The sequence below is a fragment of the Eretmochelys imbricata genome, chromosome 6 (genome assembly GCF_965152235.1).
Source record: "Eretmochelys imbricata isolate rEreImb1 chromosome 6, rEreImb1.hap1, whole genome shotgun sequence".
In the NCBI taxonomy this organism is placed as follows: Eukaryota; Metazoa; Chordata; order Testudines; family Cheloniidae; genus Eretmochelys; species Eretmochelys imbricata.
The window spans coordinates 24801069-24823052 of record NC_135577.1 but is presented as its reverse complement, the minus strand read 5'-3'; the positions used below and the strand labels follow the sequence as shown (position 1 = coordinate 24823052).

The 21984-nt window shown below is 41.7% G+C and overlaps 1 protein-coding gene across 1 annotated transcript in view; it reads right to left on the bottom strand.

Annotated features, from left to right (window-relative positions):
* Positions 1 to 5992: 5992 nt before the first annotated feature.
* MUC5AC (mucin 5AC, oligomeric mucus/gel-forming) overlaps positions 5993 to 21984 on the bottom strand; it is a 78165-nt gene continuing 62173 nt past the window's right edge. Inside the window, 15 exon segments of the mRNA XM_077819944.1 lie at positions 5993 to 6242; positions 6950 to 7055; positions 7629 to 7686; positions 8513 to 8641; positions 10053 to 10151; positions 10257 to 10379; positions 10819 to 10859; positions 11055 to 11159; positions 13867 to 13967; positions 14292 to 14361; positions 15109 to 15287; positions 16059 to 16269; positions 16693 to 16876; positions 19615 to 19865; positions 20052 to 20226. Coding sequence (XP_077676070.1) covers positions 5993 to 6242; positions 6950 to 7055; positions 7629 to 7686; positions 8513 to 8641; positions 10053 to 10151; positions 10257 to 10379; positions 10819 to 10859; positions 11055 to 11159; positions 13867 to 13967; positions 14292 to 14361; positions 15109 to 15287; positions 16059 to 16269; positions 16693 to 16876; positions 19615 to 19865; positions 20052 to 20226 — 2082 coding nt within the window.

Sequence of the window (21984 nt, the reverse complement as noted above, 5' to 3'; positions counted from 1 at the left end):
AGGCCCCACCCCTGCTTTGCCTCTTCCTGCCTCCATGCCATCCCCACCCCACCTCTTTCCACCCCGTTCCGCCCCTCCCACGCCCGCGCCGTGTCCTCGTTCCTCGCTCCCAGACTCCCTGCATGTCATGAAATAACTGATTGCAGCGGGCGGGAGGCACGGAGCGGGAGGTGGGAGGTGCTGATCCGTGGAGCCTGCCAGTGGGTGGGAGGCACTGGAGAGTGGGGTGGAGGGCATTAAAACCAAACATTGCACAACTTTAAACGAGCATGGTCTCTAATAGAACAGTGACGTAACAATGTTAACCGGGACGGCTTTAAGTGAGGGAGTTACTGTAAAACAGAATTCAGGTGGGTAAACTGTAAGCCTGGTGCCCTCTAGTGTCAAGTCAGGTGTATTACATATTCATTCTCTGCACAAGAGAGTTACTGGTTGCCCTTTTAGTCTGTATCAGCAAAGAGGACTTGTGGCACCTTAGAGACGAACAAATTTATTTGGGCATAAACTTTCGTGTGCTAAAACCCACTTCATCAGATGCATGCAGTAGAAAATACAGTAGGAAGATATGTATATATACACAGAGAACATGAAAAAATGGGTGTTCCCATACCAACTGTAAAGAGACCAATCAATTAAGGTGAGCTATTATCAGCAGGAGAAAAAAACTTTTGTACTGATAATCAGGATGGCCCATTGCAAACAGCTGACAAGAAGGTGTGAGTAACAGTAGGGGAAAAATTAGCATGGGGAAATAGTTTTTACTTTGTGTAATGATCCATCCACTTCCAGTCTTTATTTAAGCCTAATTTAATGGTGTTTAGTTTGCAAATTAATTCCAATTCTGCAGTTTCTCATTGGAGTCTGTTTTTGCAGTTTTTGTTGTTGGAGAATTGTGACTTTTGGGTCTGAAATTGAGTGACCAGGGAGATTGAAGTGTTCTCCAACTGGTTTTGAATGTTAAAATTCTTGATGTCTGATTTGTGTCCATTTATTTTTTTGAGTAGAGATTGTCCGGTTTGGCCAATGTACATGGCAGAGGGGCATTGTTGGCACATGATGGCATATATCACATTGGTAGATATGCAGGTGAACGAGCCTCTTATGGTGTGACTGATGTGATTAGGTCCTATGATGATGTCCCTTGAATAGACACGTGGACAGAGTTGGCAACAGGCTTTGTTGCAAGGATAGGTTCCTGGGTTAGTGTTTTTGGTGTGTGGTTGCTGGTGAGAATTTGCTTCAGGTTGGGGGGCTGTATGTAAGCAAGGACTGGCCTGTCTCCCAAGGTCTGTGAGAGTGAGGGATCGTCCTTCAGGATAGGTTGTAGATCTCTGATGATGCGCTGGAGCGGTTTTAGTTGGGGGCTGAAGGTGACGGCTAGTGGCTTTTTATATCTATATCTATAGATATAGATATATATAGATATATACACAGAGAACATGAAAAAATGAGTGTTGCCATACCAACTGTAATGAGACCAATCAATTAAGGTGGGTTATTAGCAGGAGAAAAAAACCTTATATATCTATAGCGTGTGTGTGTGTGCGTATATATATATATATATATACATATATATAGTTATCTAGTAGAGAGTTGCTGTGACCTGCACAATATGCTGGGATGCATCAAGAGATCATTTGCCAGTTCACTCATGTTTCCACTTTATTTTTGGTTGAATTTTGCATTTAATGCCTGTCTATTTGTCAATGTCCATAAGTTGTGAGAGCCTCAGAACAGGGATCATCCCTTCTTGAATGTGAGGGAAGCACTTAATAGATTGTGGGTTAGCAAGAATGTAGAATTTGGTGTAACTGAAGGTGAGTAGGCTCCAGTAGCTGTCAATGTCACAGCTACACGAGGGATAATGGGCAAAGCAGTGAATCTGTGGCAAGTCTTGACCATTATGGACACAATCAACATCAGTGCATTACCCACAGAATAATTGATTGAAAGAGCTACCAGCATGACAAGGAGAGGAATAAAGGATGAGAGAATTCATAGGAGGGAGCCATTCCAGAGACTGGAGCAGCGGTGATCCTGAAGTGTGAGGATCTCAGTAATGGGGAGGATGTCCAGCAAGGCATTGGAAAATGGGAATCACAATAAAGTCGGAGACCATGGATCCAGTGGCCTCACAGCTGAGACAATGTAATAAGGATGGATGAATGAACTTCCCAGCACAAGCCAAAGGAGACCTCAATGTCAGTCCTTAGCTACTCTTGCCAAAGGATTTTTGGTTGAGAGGCTAAGGACAAAGGAAGCAAGCATGGTCCATCACACTCAGTCTGTAGTCACAGTAAGGGGTATACCTGAGAATTTAGGGTCAATGTGTGGTACAGAATAAGTACAAAAGGGGGAATTTGCTAAGGCAGTTGGGAGTCTCTATGAATGGCCTAACTGGCACAAATCTCTCAAGGACTGGAGCAAGTCCTGTTCTGCCAGCAAGCCATGTGAAGTTGCTGGTGGCATACTCTGAATACACACTGTTTTCAAGTAATGAAAGAAATTATGTTGTTGAGATTCAGGCTTTGGATGGAGAAAGGATTGAGGGTCATATGGCAGCCCTGTGGCACAAACTTGGGCTGGTGGATTGAGTTGGATATGGGGTAGCTTCCTCTCCTGCAGAGGGTTAGTGTAATTAACCTACTTGTCCATTACTAGGTATCCTCCGTCCCCTCCCCCAGAATGAGCTGGAGGAGAAGCATCACAGGTTATTCTTGGAGGAACAGAGACCCAACATCTAGCCCGTAGATAACTCTGTGTTACCCAGAGCAAGCAGGAAAAGGGAGTGTCACAGTTCAGAGCCACAGCACCTGTATTTCCCTTTCATGGTCCACTAAGGGCACCCACTATTCCTAGCCATCACCTCTCTTGGGCAGAGACCTGTGTCTTTCTGCCCCCTGTCTAGGGTTTTTCCAGGTTGCACAGTTTCCTGCCCACACTGTGAATTTCCCAGAAAGACAGACTGCATAAGCCGGCCTGCTTTGCCTTGTGTTCAGAGGCTATAAACGTGCCACAGTTCAGTTCCACGCTGCTCTTTCTAAGTAACCAAATGTATTGCTAAGGTAAAAAAATTTAAGAGAAAACTTAAAAGAACCATAACAGAATGTACATACATGCTAATAAGCCAGAGATCACCCCCTGATTCCAACAAGGGTTTGGGCCAGTGATCTGACCTTCAAACCCCACCAGGGGGTTTTCCTGTGGTCACAAGTTCATAACAGCTGTTCGTTCAAAACAAGCACATCCTAGAATCTGCAGAAAGAACAAGGAGTACTTGAATCTGTGAGTCACTCCTTCATCTAGATCATGTCTTTGATCTGAAGAGACCATGAATAGGTAATCAGCCAGACAGTAGGTTTCTCTTTAAGGCACAGCTTCAAGGATGGGTCGGGAGGTGGGTAATTTGCATCCCCCTCTTCCCAAGTATTTTATAGGGGAAAAAAAAATTCAATCTTCTCTGGCCCATAGTTGTCAAAGGGTCCTTTGAGGCTCATAACACTCCTGAGGTTTTCTTTAATCCTGTCTCCCTATATAATCCCCACAATAAATCATAAACATTTGCATTTTTTACACTGTGAACTCCTAAAATACGTAAACTTAATTCAGAAAGGTTTGATGTAATGCAATGAAGTTTATTGCAGGAAATGTCTCGGGGAGTAACATCCAGAGGACGTTTGGATTAGGCCTAAGGAAAGACAGTGTGCTGCTTGTGAAGGTGACTAGAATGCTGCAGGCAGTAGCCTGAGAGCTGATCATGGAAGGAAGGCAACTTGCACATTGAGACACAGAGGCTGGGTAAAAAAAATGACCCAAACAAGGATGCAGGCAGCTGGCTGACAGGGAGCTGGGAGCAGCAGGATATGCAACAAGAACAGTTCAAAAGCAAGGGGGGTGAGTCTGCCACACATCTGGACAACAGCAGGAGAGAATGCTGGGGGGTCCCTAAGGATAATACAGGACTGAACTCTGACTGGTGGGATCTACAGCCCAATATTTATTGTCCTGTAAAAGAGAGATGGACTAGAAGAGCAGCTCAGGGGCTAAGCCTGAGGAAACTCATAGAATCATAGAAATGCAGAGCTGGAAGGGCCTTCAAGAGGTCATCTAGTGCAGTCTCCTGCACTGAGACAGGATCAAGTGTACCTAGACCATCCCTGACCAGTGTTTGTCTGACCTGTTCTTATAAACTTCCAGTGACGGGATTCCACAGCTTCCGTTGGTAACCTGTTCCAGTACTTACCTATCCTATCATGAGGCACAGTTACCATGGTGCTCCCTCTGCTGGACTGCCCAGGGACTAACTTAGAGACTACTCATTATCTTTCATTGTGACTGTATAAAGCGTTGACCCTAGTGCAACAATTCTCAAATTGTGGTACATGAAATACTGGTGTTGCACAGGCTGCAGTCAGGTAATATGCAGGTTGGTTTCAAGTGTAGTGTCAGAATAATATCCATTAAAATTACAAAGGTGGCAAGGTCAGTTTGTTGGCGTTTTAGATACGGTACATTAGGCCTTAAAGTCTGAGAACAGGTGGCATTTGAAACAATTTCCGTTCTGCCAGTCCTAGAAAAGAATCGTCTGTTACTTACAAAAAGTGTGTGTGTTTATTGCACCAAGGGCTAGAGTCTCTACACAAAGCACACTTCTAAATCTCGAATCAGGACTGGGCTGCCACTACACACAGTGACATCCTAAACTGGGGCTGATTAGAAACCGTCACAGTAGAGGGGGAAGCAAATATTATGTTGGGCAAACAAACTGCTTGTGAAGGATTCAGCAAAATGAAAAAAGCAGACCACACAAAAGTTGCAAAATGCTAAAAGTTTATTAATCATCATAACTTTTTTCTTCTTAGGAAACGAACAAAATAGAAAAAGAAAACATCCCACAACCAGATACCCACTGACGCTAGAAAATGGGGGCAACATTAATTGTGGAAGAAATGGTCCAGTACACTTATTTTTCCCAGAAACAAAATAAATAGCAATGATACAACATTTTAAAAAAATCTCAGCTTCCTAGGAAAGAATTTATATTACTATTATTATTACTTTTGTTTACAAAAATCCTTCATCTACCCCTTTTGGCAAAAAATATATTTCTTCTGTAAACAGTTAACCAAAAACAAATAATACAAAAATCCAAATTTTCATTCATTTACTATGCTGATGATCTCATGTAAACATAGGATAGTCTGCAGCAGCCTTGTATGATAGAGTTTCTTTCTTCCTTCCTTTCTTTCCTACAACACCACAAAACCCCCCAGTATCTTTAAAGTTTGAGAAGATGCAGTTACTATAACCTAAACTCTCTTTAATGCTAAAACAACAAACAAGCAAACAAACAAAAAGGTAGGAAGGTGAGAGCGATAGTCTGTGTTTTTCCTGGACTTGAATTGTTGACACTGCCTAACTGAACTGGAATCAAAGGGGATTTTAAAAGTTGTCTAATTCAATGCAATGATTAGTCAGTGTCAGGTGGGTGTGGGACACATTGTAATGACTGTGACTAGTGAAAAATTATTAACGACGCAGTGATGTTTGGCTGCTTGGCCTTGGGCAGTCAGTATCAGAATCACCACAGGGAAAATTTCAAGCCAAAAAGAGACTATAGTTTACATCAAGGACTTCCTAAAAGTGCCGTGGAAATAGTTAGAGTATAGTTCCAACCACTCCACCCTATTGAAGGAAAAGCTGTCAGTCATATAGCATCGCCGAGAAAAAACAAACCTCAAGATTTCCTAATGCTGCACCTCTCAAGTTAAAAGAAGACACTCAAAGCAATGAGACCCATTGATAATGGAAGCTGAAATAATTAGGAAACAGAAATTTCTAGGCTGTATACAGGAATTTCATCCATATGTCCAAGATTCTAGCTGCTTTGGATACTTGTTTATTATTAGGGGAAAAAAAGTGAAAAGATTTATTTCAGTCTATAGTCTACTCTTCCTGGTTTTGGTTCATTTTTCTGGTTCTGCTCCTGGTTCTAGGACTGCCCTTGTTGCTGCTGGATCTGTTCCTGTTGCTGCTGTTCTTGCTCCTGCTGCTGTGCTGGAGTGGTGGGAAGGGTTTGGGGGATGCACTCTGTGCCCGCACAATCGCACTGCTCCACGTGGATGTATGAGTAATCAGTGGTGCTTCCATCAGGGCAGCTCAGGGTCACCTGTCGTTTGCTGGTCTTGACCTCCTGACAACACTTGCACGTGTGTTGCATCACATTCGCCTCAAGGGAATACCTGATTGGCCACAAAACAAAGCCAACAAGAAAGAAAGATTTAGAAATACTGCTGCAAAATCAACAACAAAATACACCCTCATTGCTAGATATCACCAAATATGGTGCCTCTTTGTTGGAAGCAATCGGCTTGACATTATTACTGTGACAATACTGTGGTGAAATATAATTTCAGTGAGACTATTTGCAGAAGAAGTTAGTGCTGCATGGAAGAGTGGCAGAATCTTACCCTACATTAATACTGTGCATTATCAACCAAAAATCTCAAAGTGCTTTACAAAGGTGGCTAAATATTATTATGTACATTATACAGATGGAGAAACTGAGGCACAGAGGGGCTAAATGACTGAGCCAAGGTCACACATTGTCAGTGCACAAATTATGTCTAGGATGAGACTAGCAACCCCATTTTTAAATGGGCAAGAGTTGAAGTCAGGGTGTCAGAGGTTAAAGCCATTTGTCGCTGTACCACCAAGCTTCCATCTAGTAAAAACTGATGGATCTTAAGGTAATTAACATCTTGTAACATAGCAGGTATCAGAAATCCAACTCAACGCAGCAGAAACAAACACCTGCTTGTTAGGTGGATATTGGATGCATTAAAAATGCATAATTTGCTCCCTGCCACCAATATAATGAATGAATGCCAAGAGGGCACAGGGACAATCATACGCAAGGAGAGTGAGTAATGAGCTTGTAGCCACTTACATTGAAGAACCATCACAGTTGCCTTCGCAGTATGTTAGTTCAACGGGCACAGAAGAGTTGCATTCATTGTGACTGATGACAGTGGTAGTACTATGCAGTCCACAAACTGGAGTAATACAGGCAAAATAATTGAAAATATGTTTGTTTACCATATGCAGCTATTGATAGAAAACAGAGCGGTGGAGCTGACGTCATGTGTTCACCTGGTTTAATTACATATGGTGAAACGGTGGCTCCCTGTCCCTTAAGCACCGGTGCATGGCCCAGACAAAATGTTGCCACTGGCACCTCTTAAATGCACGGCCGGCTACCATGATTGGCGTGTCAGTCTATCCTTCGAAGAGAACGTGTCCAGGTATGCTGGAGCGTGAGCATGGCCCTGCCCCTTCCCCCTAATGGCTAGCATTTAGCAGTGGGGAGGGAGAAGCTCATACTATACGTTTTCAAAGGAGCTGTACTGTGTGCTGGGAATGTTCTTTTCCCAGCCACTCCCTATTCCCCTCTCTTGCCCCAGCAGAAGGCAAAGTGCCCAAACGTATTCTACACAGGCATAATGCCTCAGATCACATCAGCTCAGCCAATATATGTGTGCACCTGCCACCCATTGTGACTAATATGCTCCAAAGCACTATTTAGACCATGTATTTTGTCTTTGCGCCACAGAATTAGCATGACTTACTTTTATGGCTCGGTGAGCAGATTTTGCAGCAGCCATCTTCACTTAGCTTGATATCAGCCTGGAATGCAGAAATAGGGGGAAATGATTCAGAATTGGAGTGTATGTACCAACCTGGAGGTTTTCCCTGCTTCCCAAGTTTCCTTGGTGCCAGCAAGAGATCTGCATTGAGATAGATGCTGATTCGAAGCAGGGCTGGGGGAGCTTGATGGTATTCCAGTGAGGGGCAACTTCTGCATCAGTAACAGGCACTAAGTGGCGCTCATTTTCTCTTTCTACTCTCCGAGTTAAGCATTCTAATGTCGTATATAGTAACCCAACTTTTAAATACTGCATGCTGCAGATACATGAAATTCGGAGTGACTGAAGTTAGTGTGTTGCAAGTAAGGGATTAAACCAGCATTGGTCACATAGTTAATAGAATACTGACCTTCCACCTATGTGGCCCTGGTTTCAGTCCATCCCAAAATCTTGACTGAGTTGGATGGCTTTATTTCAGTCAATTCCCCTTCAAAATAATGTACTCTCCTTCACCTTACTTAGTCTCATTGGGTGGCATTTTCAAAAGCACCTAAGTGACTTAGGAGTACACGGCCAATTAACTTTCAATGGAACTTGTGCGCCTGTATTACTTCGCACTTTTGAAAATCCCACTCCTTTTTGTGTGTTCTGTTCTCTACTCCATGCTCTGTAATCCAGTGCAGCACATCACTGGGGCTCAAGTCAAATTCAAAGGGACCATATTTGAAAAGGCTATAATTAGAATTGCATCCCACATAATACTGGGGTCCAGGTATAATCTTTGGACACAGTGGTCCTGCTGTTTTTGCCTATCCTTCCCCAAGCAACAAACGTGAGAATTAGAGGAACATTTAAGTAGTACTTACCGGTTTGCAGTTTTCTAGGTCCGTGGTTCCACAGACTTTCCGTACAGTGACAGGGATAAACTGATCCTCAATTTGTTCACATTCATAGAAGGTACAGTTATCACCGGGCTCGTGCCAGACTTTTCCAGCCTGTAAGTAACATTTGTAAAAAATGAATAGAAATCTATGCAGTGTGTCTTGAAACAACCCTTTCTGTTCATACTATCTACGGCAGTGTGATTATTGTGCAAAAAGCAAATTTTACAGACCTTGAGGGCTAAATCAGGGGAGTTCCTGTTGAGGGCTTTTGTCATATTAGCAGCATAGCTACTGCTGTGTAAATAATAAAGCCCAGTTCATTAAAAGTGTGAGGAGACGATAATTCTACCTTTACACTTTCAAAATCATTTTAATAATGGGTTCACCTGCCCCCTGTTCAACTACCGCTGATTTACAGCCAATCCATAATTGTGCAGTAAGAATTAGCGATACCAAGAAACCTGTGGTGAGTGTATAGGTTGGCTTGGAAGGGAGACAAACTGGCTGTGGAGAGTCTCTTTGTTTCATCATCCGTCATGGTCCTCAAGTTGTATTAAAAGTGTATATACTTGTGAACCCGGTGCTGGAGATGTGTTTATCCGTAATGACCTGTCATGCCCATTGTAAAGATATCTTGAGAAAATACACAGTGGAGCAAACCCTAATACTGTTCAAGACAGTGAATTGGAATTAATTTGCAAACTGGATACAATTAACTTAGGCTTGAATAGAGACTGGGAGTGGATGGGTCATTACACAAAGTAAAACTATTTCCCCCTGTTTATTCCCCCCACTGCTCCTCAGACATTCTTGTCAACTGCTGGAAATGGCCCACCTTGATTATCACTACAAAAGGTTCCCCCCCACCCTCTACGCCCCGCTCTCCTGCTGGTAATAGCTCACCTTACCTGATCACTCTCGTTACACTGTGTATGGTAACACCCATTGTTTCATGTTCTCTCTGTATATAAATCTCCCCACTGTATTTTCCACTGAATGCATCCAATGCAGTGAGCTGAAGCTCACGAAAGCTTATGCTCAAATAAATTGGTTAGTCTCTAAGGTGCCACAAGTCCTCCTTTTCTTTTGCAGATACAGACTAACACGGCTGCTACGCTGAAACCAAAGATTTCCAGTGACTTCACTGACACCAGGATTTGTCCCAGAAATATTATAAAGCTTCCAAGTGTGATTGGCCACTTGCAGCCAGATTCTGCCCTCTGATACGTGAGAATGATTCCCATTGAGAGCAATGAGTGCTGTGTTTTCATACCGAGGGCAAAGCCCGGCCCAGTATTTTCATCTACATTGCTTTTAACATTGAATTCTGAAAGCTATTGTTATTATTGCAGTAGCTCCTAGAAGCCTCAATCAGAATGGAAGCCCCATTGTGCTGGGGACTGGCCAAGCACGGAGTGAGATCTAACATGAGAGACGACCCAGTGAGCGACTGTGATAAACACAGGGACAGAAGGGGAAGGAAGGAGAATGGAATTCACAAAACCTTAAAAGCAATAGTTACCTGAAGCACATGGACTGTGTTATCCTCCATCTTCAGTACACAAGCCTCCTGTACACACTCACCACAGCACTGTCCAGATTTCATCTTATATGTATAGCCCTGTTTATAATGGAATTAAAAAGGAATTGCACTGAGTCAAGGACGCTCACTTCCTCTCAGGCAGGTTTTTAAATTGTGTGTGATGGGACAAAAATCGGCACTCACCACTGGGCACTCTGTGTCACATGGAATGGGCTGGCAGTCAATAATGTTTCTCTGACTGTCTGGCTCTACTTCAGCAGAGCAGGTGCAGTTTTCACAGGTACCTTTTGGAATGACAGCTCCAGGCTAAACAAAGTCAAAGGAGGAGTATTAATAGTCACTAAAAATAAACTGCTTCATGTACAGATCTCACAGATTGGCAATACTGTACTAAATTCTTTAATCACACTGGAAAATTTGACCCACTTTATTTAACCAGAGTCCCAGTGTTGATGATAGGAGTACCTTATTTTTCTTGGGGCAAATTCCTTATGCTTATGCAGAGGGTGATGGAATGTTGTTTTTTTGATGAAGTAATGGACAATGTTTAACTCAGCCTTTGTGCAAAGAATATACATTTCAGGCCCCTGCTAGGATTCTGAAACAATTTTTGTTCTAATACATTGTTGTGGTTATTTGTTATTTCTGTAGCACCCAGGAGCCCCAGTCATGGGCCAGGACCCCATTGTGTTAGGCGCTGCAAACTAATTAGTTTTGTGTTAGAGTAAGTAACATATGAACATACCATGTAGAAAGTTCCATTGGTTACACAGCCTGGTATTAGCTCTGTAAGGGGAAAAAACAACACAGTGTGATGCAAATATAATTTTTTAAAAGAAGCAGAAAGACACGAAAAGCTATCAGTCATTTTGTCGACAAAATACAACAGAATGTAACTTCTTTACACTGTGCTGCTCAGACTGCTTTCTTTAACATCTTGACAGGTGTGGATAATTCACAAAAGAAGAGCTTAATACTTACTACATGTGAAGATAGTACAACAATTTCCATTTAATACTTCTGGGATTAACTCGTATCCTGGTTGACAGCTGGCCACTGATTCAGGGCACTTGCTAGTGTCACATCCTATGTAATGTAAGACAGAAAACAAAGAGTTCAACATAGTTAAGTACAGAAGATTCTGTACTGTATGAACAAGAACTTCTGAAGTTTCCTCAATGGGCACCATAGTTCTGTGAGCAAGCATGAGGATGGGATTAGAAGAACCTCTGTAAAGCCTCATTTAAAGTTAATGAGCTTTATTCTTACCCTTAATTCTTAAAACAAGAAGTTTAATGTTCTGGCTCAGAAGAGTGGATTAGTGGAAATTTCTCTCTCTAGTCAGAGACAAGTTTGAAAGGGAAAATTTATAGGGATGGAGAATCTGGTGACTTTCAGGAATTCATAAAACTTCTACTGCAGTATGTAAAAGTTCTAGAGATTTTGTGAAATAGCTTAGAACTTTTGGTGATAGTGGGGTTTTTTTGGTGGGATGAGGTGATATTAGAGAGATTTTGTTGCTGGTGGTATTATTTACTTATTAGGGATGGTACAGTTTGTTTTCTTCCAACAGTTAAAATAATTGGAAATTTCAAATGACTTTTTGGTAGGCATGCTTTCCCTGTGTGGGTGAAATACTTTTTTCTTTCTCTCGGAAATGAAATGTATTTCTTTTAAAAGGTGCTCTCTTCAGACATCTTGTAAATGCTATGCAAAAGGTGTGGGAGTCATGAGGGGACAAGTGGGCACTATATGAAGAAAGTAAAGTAAAAATTAAATGTTGAAAAGATGTCTCAGAAGTTCCCCACAATATATACAGTATTTTCCATATGGAAGAGCTGAGAGAATTCTTACGGCATTCAGTCTGGACACAGCATGGGTCTTCTTGTGTCAGTGACTGCACAGATACAAACCCTGGGTCATCACAAGAGACTGGTGGGAGTGGTTTACACTGTTGTTTTGTACACTGCACTATAAGAGTGTCCTTGTCACAAACACAGTTCTGGCAATTGCTTTTCCACTGGTCTCCAGGCTGTTAAAAAAAATTGTTTAGAACTGAGTCAGACTATTTGCACGAGTTAGCTTGTTCAGGGCTAAAGCTATGCATAGCTGCATCAGCATCATTCATGTTTATGTCATTTCTAGACTAATCTTTATCGGGGAACCTCAAACTCTGAAAATCCTTAGAAGAGGACCCCATATGTTACTGAAAGGATCTGAGCATGACCTTCCTTGCATAAATCTGTTAATTCCTAGAAATTGTGGGAAAGGTACAAGAAATACAATTGAAAGAGCATAGGGAACACCCATATGTGCTCTGAATGCATAACAAAATTCTCATATCAGGTACGGCATTATATGTCAGGTTATAAAATGGGTCTTGTAGAAATTAGGTGGAATTAAAGAATTGGGACTGCAAAGTTTGCTAGCTATAACTAATTTTTCCTCCATCCAGCCCTTCATTTCTAATAAACTTTGCATGCCAAATTCCAGAAAATAAGGGAAACCAATATTCTGGTCCTCTAGGACTGCTATTTGTCCTTCTTGTATTTTTAGAATGTAATGCAAAGATTAGAAATGGATGAACCCATTATCTATAATTTAGTCACTCATAAAATTACACAGGGTTCCAGAATTCAGACACTTGCATATTTTTTCTACAATTTAAAAGGGACACGTATTTTCCAAAAATAAATATTCCTCAAAATCTGTTAAAATGTTTGTCAAACCCCATGTTCATAAACCCCGAAATGTTCCTTGGGCTCACCAATCTATATTTGGTAAAACATACTGATTGCAGTACTCACTAATTTGGGCAGTCCATCTGGTCCTATACAGATACCTGACAAAAATGAAAGGATAGATATTAACATTAGTGCTACTGAGGTGATGTGAAATAAATGTGATAAGGTTGGGTCAGGCGACTGCAGCCAGAAAAAGCCTGCAGATAAATCCTAGAAGAAGAGGGCTGACAGATTCATTCAAACATTGTTGCAATTCTTCAGAGATGAAAGGTGGGCAAATTTTCAGATAAATATGGAAAACAACACATCAGATATACCTTTTTGTCAGTTTGAATGTTTCACAGGTTCATAATACACTGAGGACACACTTTAAAATTAAAAGAACCAATAAGGTGGGAGCAGGGAAGATGGTAGAACAAATATAATGTATTCGTTTTTCACTTCAGAATACAATGGCTGTAATTAAGGTCATATAAGTGAAACGAATTCTGAGCCCAGTTATCAGTGCACATTTAGCCACACCATAAAATAACCAAACTGGCAATTATGATGATCAGTCTGTGCTGAGAAGAGGCGGAGCACTGTAGAAGGAGTGCTACAGGGCAGGGTTGAGATGCTTTGGCAGAGTGGTATATGGGAATCTTGCATGGGCCATAGCAGTAGCAGGTCTGGAATTAGCAAGCATTATTAATTTCTTGCTTTCATAAGCAATATTCACCATATTCAGCATTCTGTATAAAACTGTCAAGGGCCCAATCCAACACCCACTGAAATCAGTGGAAAGCCTCCCATTCATTTCACTGGACATTGGATCAAGTCTTAGATAAACAACAACAATGCTTATCTCTTATAAAGCATTTTCCATCAGGAGATCTCAGCATGCTTCACAAAGGAGGATAACTATTATTATTCCCAATTTGCAGATGGGGAGACTAAAGAACTAGAGAGACTTGCCCAGCGTCAGTGGTGGAGATGGGATTTGAACTCAGGCCTTCTGACTCCCAGTCCAGAGCCGTATCTACCCCTAAAGTAAAAAACATCATACTTACGACAGTGTGGGACACAAACACCGCTGTTTTCATTGAAGAGAAACTGTCCTTCAGGGCAGAAACATCCTTCAGTTAGGCCAGTGCCATTGTGGTGAATAGCCCTAGAGTGGAAAGAGGCATATTTTAGAGTACAGTTCTCTCACAGTTAAACAGCCAAGTGCAATCTGTGCAGGAAGTCACAGCATTTAGATGATGGATACATGTGAAGAGGGAAAATTATTCAGTACTTTTAAGAAGCAATAGGAATTACAGGTTACATTCTTCATTAATTACTAGATCTGGCTGAATAATGATACATTTTATTAATGAAAAATGCCAAAATTCACCAGATGAATTATTCACTGTGGATAATAAAGGATCCTAAGTGACAAAAATCCATAAGGACACAATGAACTAAATGGTTTGCTTGTATGTTCTTTCCATACCTTGAATCACAGGTAGCAGGATTAAGAGGCCCACATGGCTTATATACTTTGTCCACTGGACATTTATATGCTGTATGGGAAGGGGAAAATATAACACAGTTAAAAAGCTAAGAGATTGCATTTCAGTTTGGGTTATATTTTGTCAAAAGAGGTCCCATGTATGTAAGGTCCCAGGTTTTTAAGTGGTCTTTCCAACCCCCTGCCCCCACCTCCCTCCCACATTCATTCTGTGTTTCTGTCAATAGACCACTCAGTGAAATGGTGAGTAACGATCCTGAGCTAGACTGAGTTGGGATGTAAGAATTTTAGTTTATCCCTTCATTTTGTATCATCGTTTTCCACCAGTAATTTTCCAATCCTCTCTTCCCCTCTCTGAAATCTCATGTTCTCTCCTGTAACGAGTAAGCGGGTGCTACAATGAAGCGAAGTAGTAGCTTACCTTTCGCAAAACACAGCTGGCTAGATTCTTAGTCTCAGTGTTACCTGTGTAAATCCACAATAGCTTCAATTGCTTCACTGAAGCTACACTGGATTTACATTGGTCTGAGATGAGAATGTGACCTTTACAGTATCACCTCTGTGATGCTCCGTGCTGACTACCATTTGCGAATTAGGTATCCAAAGTTTGTTCCAAATCTGGATCATCTGAATTAATGTTGCCATATTCTATCCACTAAACCACTGAGACAGACCTGCTCATGTTTTTATAGAGATATTAAATACATTGAGTAAGTGTGAGATGCAGGACCAACTTACTGAACAAGCCTCCAGTTACTATTTCATTAACACATGTATTTGTTAATGCTGCAGTACTTACGGCATTTGCCTTTGGTCTCTCCTCTCCAGTCAATACAAACACCTCTTGTGGCACACAGAGTGGCATATATCTCCAAGCTGGAACACTGCATGGATGTATTGGTCATGAAACATGCATCAAAGTCACAGCCCTTGTAAAAATCTTGTGGTGGTATCACCTTGTGGCATTCTTCAAAGACTCTTTAAACACAATAGAGAAGAAAAAAGTTTCATTTCCCACCATTGCTATACAAAATCCATTCTTGTCAAAGAGGAACATCATAGTGTGAGCATACTGTCCTTCTCCTTTGAGATGAGTTTCTGTCTGAAATTTAACTCAGCTTTGTTTTAAAAGTGGGCACAAACGTGGAAGAAAGACTCCAGAATGGAAAGGCTGAGAAGTCTGAAACCATCATGTAGAACATTTTTTATGTACAATATACACACATTTTAGATTTTTTTATGGGGAAAGGCGTCTGTCTTTCTGTCTACGTTTTCATAAACCAGACTCATCAGGCATCTTACAAATATAAAGTGATGTTACTGTTTGAAAAATATAACTTGGTGTGGATAGATGTGTCATGGAAAGCATGTGGGAGATAGATGATTTTGTGGTTAAAGCACATAACTGCAAGTCAGAAGATTTGGGTTTTATTACTTGTCAGGCCCCTGACTTGTTGACATTCTCTATACCCTCTCCTCAGAGACCTGTGGAATCATCATGGAGATCTCCTTGGTGTAAACAAGTATGTGGTTTCCACTTGCAGAGGACTTATTGTATTTGCCCCCCTCTGCAGCTGTCACACAGCTGTTTGGCCTTCAGACGTGTGCATAAGGCCACCCTAGATTTGGCCCTGTATTTGTTGATAAGGGCTTGATGGGGATCTAGTTCTTATCTCCATCATTTTATAGGATTTTTGGATACTTTTGCTTAGTTAAGGAAGAGTAAAATAATTCATTTTTTTATCTTACTTGCTCAAAATTATCTTGCAAAGAGCAGAAGGGGGACAGGTGGGAGCTGGAGTTGGGGTGCTGGGTCTTGGTGGTGATGGTGTTGGTGTTCCTACACAGTATTGCTTCTTGCCATCGTCAACCTTCCAATAGGGAGCCATTTGGGTACAAGAAGGAATGATCTTACCACTTGGCAAACGGCAGTCATCTGATTTAATGTTTGTGCATGTACCTGGAAGACCAAACATAACCAGATCAGAAGGGTGTGAGCCACTGACAAAGTGCATAACACATTACGTTAATATCAAATTCAAAACTGGTATGCATAGTGAATGGATCAAACTCCTTGTAAGTTTAGATAGCTTGATACTCAAAGTGCATCATTTCTTTTGAGTTTACTTAATAATTGTTTATGTAAGGTTAAAATGATAAGACAAAAATCAGGTCATTGAAATATTAAGCATTTGAACCTATTTGTTAGAAGCAGATAGAAGTGATATAAAAAAGTAACAATGGATGAGATCCAAATTCTCACCTAAATCCATTTACTTTACTTTTGAGGAATTTCAGTCTATGGTAAGCTTGAATAACTATCTGGCTCAGGGAATAAACATAGGGAGAGTGAGAAGAGGAGGATTAAATGCATCTATCTTACCACACTGTCCTTCAGTGTTATTGCCAAATTTGCTGAATGGGAGTTTCACTGAGAAGATCAACCCACTGAAGGTGATGGTAGCTCCAATCTCAGGTATTTCAACAACCATGTTGATGCCAAGCATGGAAACAGAAATGCCATCTTTCTGGAAGCCTGGTTTGACAATCATTTTATTGAAGATAATCTGCATATAGGGTTAAAAATTATGTAATTGCAGGAGTCTCTTTTGTTAGACACATATTTTAAAATAATTTGTTTACTAATATTTATAATCATGTCATTTTATGATATCATATCCCATGTTCCTCATATCCCACACCAGAATTTTATAATAATAACTCATATTGGTTTTTTTCCTTTCTTGTGCTGCTTTATACTCCCCGAGTGATTTAGTTGTGGGACTAATTATCAGAGTGGTCCTGTTCAATTAGCATTGTTATGCAATTAGTCATATTCCATGTGGGCAGGCTCTATGCTAATACACATTATTTTAAGGCCAAATATAAAGAGTGAAAATATCATTTGCGTCTTTTTGTAGGCATTTTTCCTTACAGAAAATGACTAGGCCGTAATTTTTTAAGCTGCAGCAAGATTCATGCCATTATTCTGTTATAACCCTGTCATTATTGTATAATCATAATGGACTAAACCATGAGGGGTGTCTAGCTCAGGGAGAGCCCCTGGAACTCATATTGAAATATACATTTTACCCATCATTTTTATATGATGATTTGTTTCCTCTTGAAATTAAGCTGTTACTCACATTTGCCACATACAAATTCCAGGTGCTAACAAAAGTGTGGACTTTTGGTTGGTGATATTGTTCTTTAGGAATTATTTCTATGTTAGGAACTTAACTCTTTTCTCATTGATTGGGATGGAGGAGGGAGAGTTGCAGATCCCTCAAGTACCATTCTGTTTTGACTGGGAATCATTGGGCTACATTTTACAATATGCCCTATTCCAGTGCTTCTCAACCAGGGCTATGGGTACTCCTGGGGGTATTCAGAGGTCTTCCAGGGGGTACATCAACTTACCTAGATATTTGCCTTGTTTTAGAACAGGCTCCACAAAAAGCACTAGCGAAGTTAGTACAAACTAAAATTTCATAGGCAATGATTTGTTTATACTGCTCTGTATACAATACATTGAAATGTAAGTACCATATTTGTATTTCTATAGATTTATTTTATAATTCTATGGTAAAAATGAGAAAGTCAGCACTTTTTCAGTAGTAGTGGGCTGTGACACTTTTGTATTTTTAGGTTTCAGAGTAGCAGCCGTGTTAGTCTGTATCCGCAAAAAGAAAAGGAGGACTTGTGGCACCTTAGAGACTAACCAGTTTATTTGAGCATAAGCTTTCGTGAGCTACAGCTCACTTCATCGGATGCATTCAGTGCCACTGAATGCATCCGATGAAGTGAGCTGTAGCTCACGAAAGCTTATGCTCAAATAAATTTGTTAGTCTCTAAGGTGTCACAAGTACTCCTTTTTTTTTTTGTATTTTTATGTCTGATTTTTTAAGTGAGGTGAAACTTGGGGGTACACAAGACAAAACAGACTTTTGAAAGGGGTACAGTCATCTGGAAAGGTTGAGAGACACTGCCCTATCCTGTCCCTGACAGGGGCTTATGAGTGCTTGGCACAGCTCTGTATGGGGGCGAGACGCACACACCTTTGCATCTCCCCTCCCACCATCCTGAGCCATCTGAGTGCCAGGTCAGTCCCCAAAATAAAATAGGGCAGCATGAGGCCACTTCTAATTTTCACCAACTGCCAACAGCAATTTAGGATTACTGGGGTAAATGGATGCTCTAGTTCATCCCCTTCTCTTCAACCATTCATCCCCTTTTCTTCAGCTATTAGGGGGGCTTTATGCTATTCAAAGATCTCCATACTCAGGGGGAGATCCCCATTTGGCCAACTAACGTGGAGTGAGTGTTGGTTTGCACCATTAAGGGAGAATTGGTTTTCTGGTGTATATCTGTACCCCTTTGTATTGATTTTTTGCACACAATATATGAGTTTGCCTCAGACAGAAGTCCCCCAGGAGCAAGTAATTTCCACACCAGCCCTTACAAAAGACTGTGTCTTAATCAGTTCCAAAACCAGAATATCTTGCTTTATTCACCTGCCTCAATAACATACTCCATGGGTTTGTGACTCATGCTAGAACTCATAATCTAATCTTACTAAGAACATAAGAATGGCCCTACTGGGTCAGACCAAAGGTCCATCTAGCCCAGTATCCTGTCTTCTGACAGTGGCCAATGCCAGGTGCCCCGGAGGGAATGAACAGAACAGGTAATCATCAAGTGATCCATCCCTTGTCGCTCATTCCCAGCTTCTGGCAAACAGAGGCTAGGGACACCATTCCTGCCCATCCTGGCTAATAGCCATTGATGGTCCTGTCCTCCATGAATTTATCTAGTTCTTTTTTGAATCCTGTTATGGTCTTGGCCTTCACAGCATCCTCTGGCAAGGAGTTCCACAAGTTGACTGTGCATTGTGTGAAGAAATACTTCCTTTTATTTGTTTTAAACCTGCTGCCTATTAATTTTATTTGGTGACTTTACTTTTATACTTTACAATACCACATATTCCCTAGTTTTTGAACTTCCTCACTCTTGGAAATTTAACTCTGTCAAATGCATCCACCTCTTCCATAATTTTCTAATTTTCCAGTAAGGATAGCTCTAGCTCCCTAAACTTTCTATTATATGTTTGCTTCTTGAGAATTGGCATAATTTTTTTTTATCCTATGATGCCCTCTGCCTAAGCATTTCTGTGCTATAATGAACATAAACGCACTCAATATTTCACATGAGGTTCAGACAAATGCCGGTACACCTTATTTCTGTTTTGCTGAAATAGGAAATTTAATAGGAACACAGCAAAAAACTTCAAAGAATTATATTTTACCTTATTAGCCATCACTCCATTATAGAGTTCACGTGTCAGCACTACCACCATGGACTTGTAGTAAACAATAATGGACTGAGGACAGGAAAGTCCATCTTCTGCATCACAGAAGTAATTGTCAATGTCAACACGGAAGTTGTCATATTTAGGGGTAATCTGCTTCACAAGGGTATATGTGCAGTTGTCAAGGAATGTGTAATAGGTTCCATCGAATGTAATGTAGTGAGGGTCACCCCAGCCACCACAGACACCTGGTAAAGAGGAAAAATGTAGATTCTAAGACTAAAATAAGTCTACAAGAAAGAATTTAGAAAGTTAAGCCAGTAACACAACCTTCTAGATAGCCCTGGAACCATGAAAAACAAATCCCCATATATTCCATTTAAGTGTGTTGTATATTTTCAGTGATGTTCTTCCTTAATTTAGTTGTCACTTACATTCACATTCATAATGGTAACAGCAGCCATCCTCACTGAAGACCTTTACTGGTGGGTATCCATTGGCACAGGTAATTTTCTTTACAGGTGGGCATTTTATTTGCTGTATAACAACTTTGTTATTTCCCTCGCAAGTTGCAGTGGTACAGTTGGATATCTTCCATGTTTCACCTATCTATTTAAAAAAAAAAACGGAACTGGTGTCAGAAGAGCTTACAATTAGGTTTGAGCTTTATACAGATTTTTAGTTCCAAAATGTTATGATGCTTGCAGTGTTTGGGTGGTTATGTTTCTTATGATATATTTCTTCTCTCTAATGTTTGACATCCACGTTTTGGAAATTTTGGTGACCGTTATCGTGCAGTACATTTTACACTACAAAATGATGAGCAGTAGTGGAATTGTCTTTGCTCAAACTTTCTAAAACAATTCAACCCAAAGCAGCTAATCAAGGAATATGTTGAAACTTATAAAAAACTGAAAACAGACAGTTATAATGGAAAGGGTTAGGCAGCTGTGTCTACAGGCATTTGTTCTGCTCTGCCTTATGATAATATTCCTATAACTTTTGTGTCAATGGCAAAAAAACAAAACAAAAAAACTTTAAGACTAAACTCTGGCAGTATGGCGCTCTGTGGTAATGTTCCATCTGGTGTTCCAAAGCATAATCAGGTTTCTTGGACACACAGTACCCCAGGAATTCTGAAGAGGGCAGGGGAAGCTCTGTAGCTTCTCTACGTGCCCTAAATCTGGACTGTGGCAAGGGGAGGGGACTTCGTGACCCTACTCATTTCCTGACAGAATCCTTGTAGATGACACCAGCGTACTGGTGCATGCACAGAACTTCCATTATTTTTCATATGTGAGAAAAAGATTCTGTTGAGACTCAGCCAGTGTGAACTTTAATTGAGCAACAAAGCCTGGAGAGCTCCACTGCTTTATACCTCAGTCAGGAGAGGAGCAACCCATGTCAGCATGAGAGATCTCTCCCTAATGATGATCAGAGCGGGGAGAAGTGACATCCCCCTAAATTCCCACATATACTAAGGCTGCAGAGGTAATTTTGAAGGTGTGTTTTAACCCAGAGAAATCATATTGCCCCCTTGCCCTTGCAACATGTATGATACTACCGCCCAAAGATCTTCATGAGAAAGAGTGAGAGCTTGGGTTATGCAAAGGGATGTTGGTCAAGGCACAGGGATGAGGGCTCCGTCTGCAGGTGCAGGGTCTGGGGTAGAGCTGAGGATGAGGGGTTCAGGGTGCCGGAGGGGGCTGTGGGTTGAGGCAAGGGGTTGTGATGTGGGAGGGGATGAGGGCCTGGTCTGGGGGTGTGGGCTCTGGGGTGGGGCTGGGGATGAGGGTTTTGGGGAGCAGGTGGGGGCTCTGGGTTTGGGGGGGGTCGGGGGGGCAGTGGTTTGGGGCTGCGGCGCAGGCTTACCTCCGGCAGTCCCGGTCAGTGGCACAGCGGGGGGGTGGGGGGGCAAAGACAGGCTTCCTGCCTGTCCTGACTCTGTGCTGCGCCCCAGAAGTAGCCAGCCGGTCCTGCTCCTAGGCGGAGGCGCGGCAGGCATTTCTGCATGCTGTTCTTGCCTGCAGTGCCCATTGGCCACAGTTCCCGGCCAATGGGAGTGTGGAGTTAGTGCTCAGGGTGGAGGCAGTGAGTGGAACCCTATGCCCCCGCCTGCCCAGGAGCCGGACCTGCTGGCCATCTCCAGGGTGCAGCACAGAGCCAGGACAGCTAGGGACTAGCCTGCCTTAGCTCCGCAGCACCGCAGACCAGACTTTTAATGGCCTGGTCGGTGATGCTGACCAAAGCTGCCAGGATCCCTTTTCAACTGGGTGTTCCGGTTGAAAACTGGACACCTGGTCACCTATTAGCACACCCTAAGCTTCTCTGTGGGTTACAGTGTAAAGTAGGCCCAGAAACAGTTTT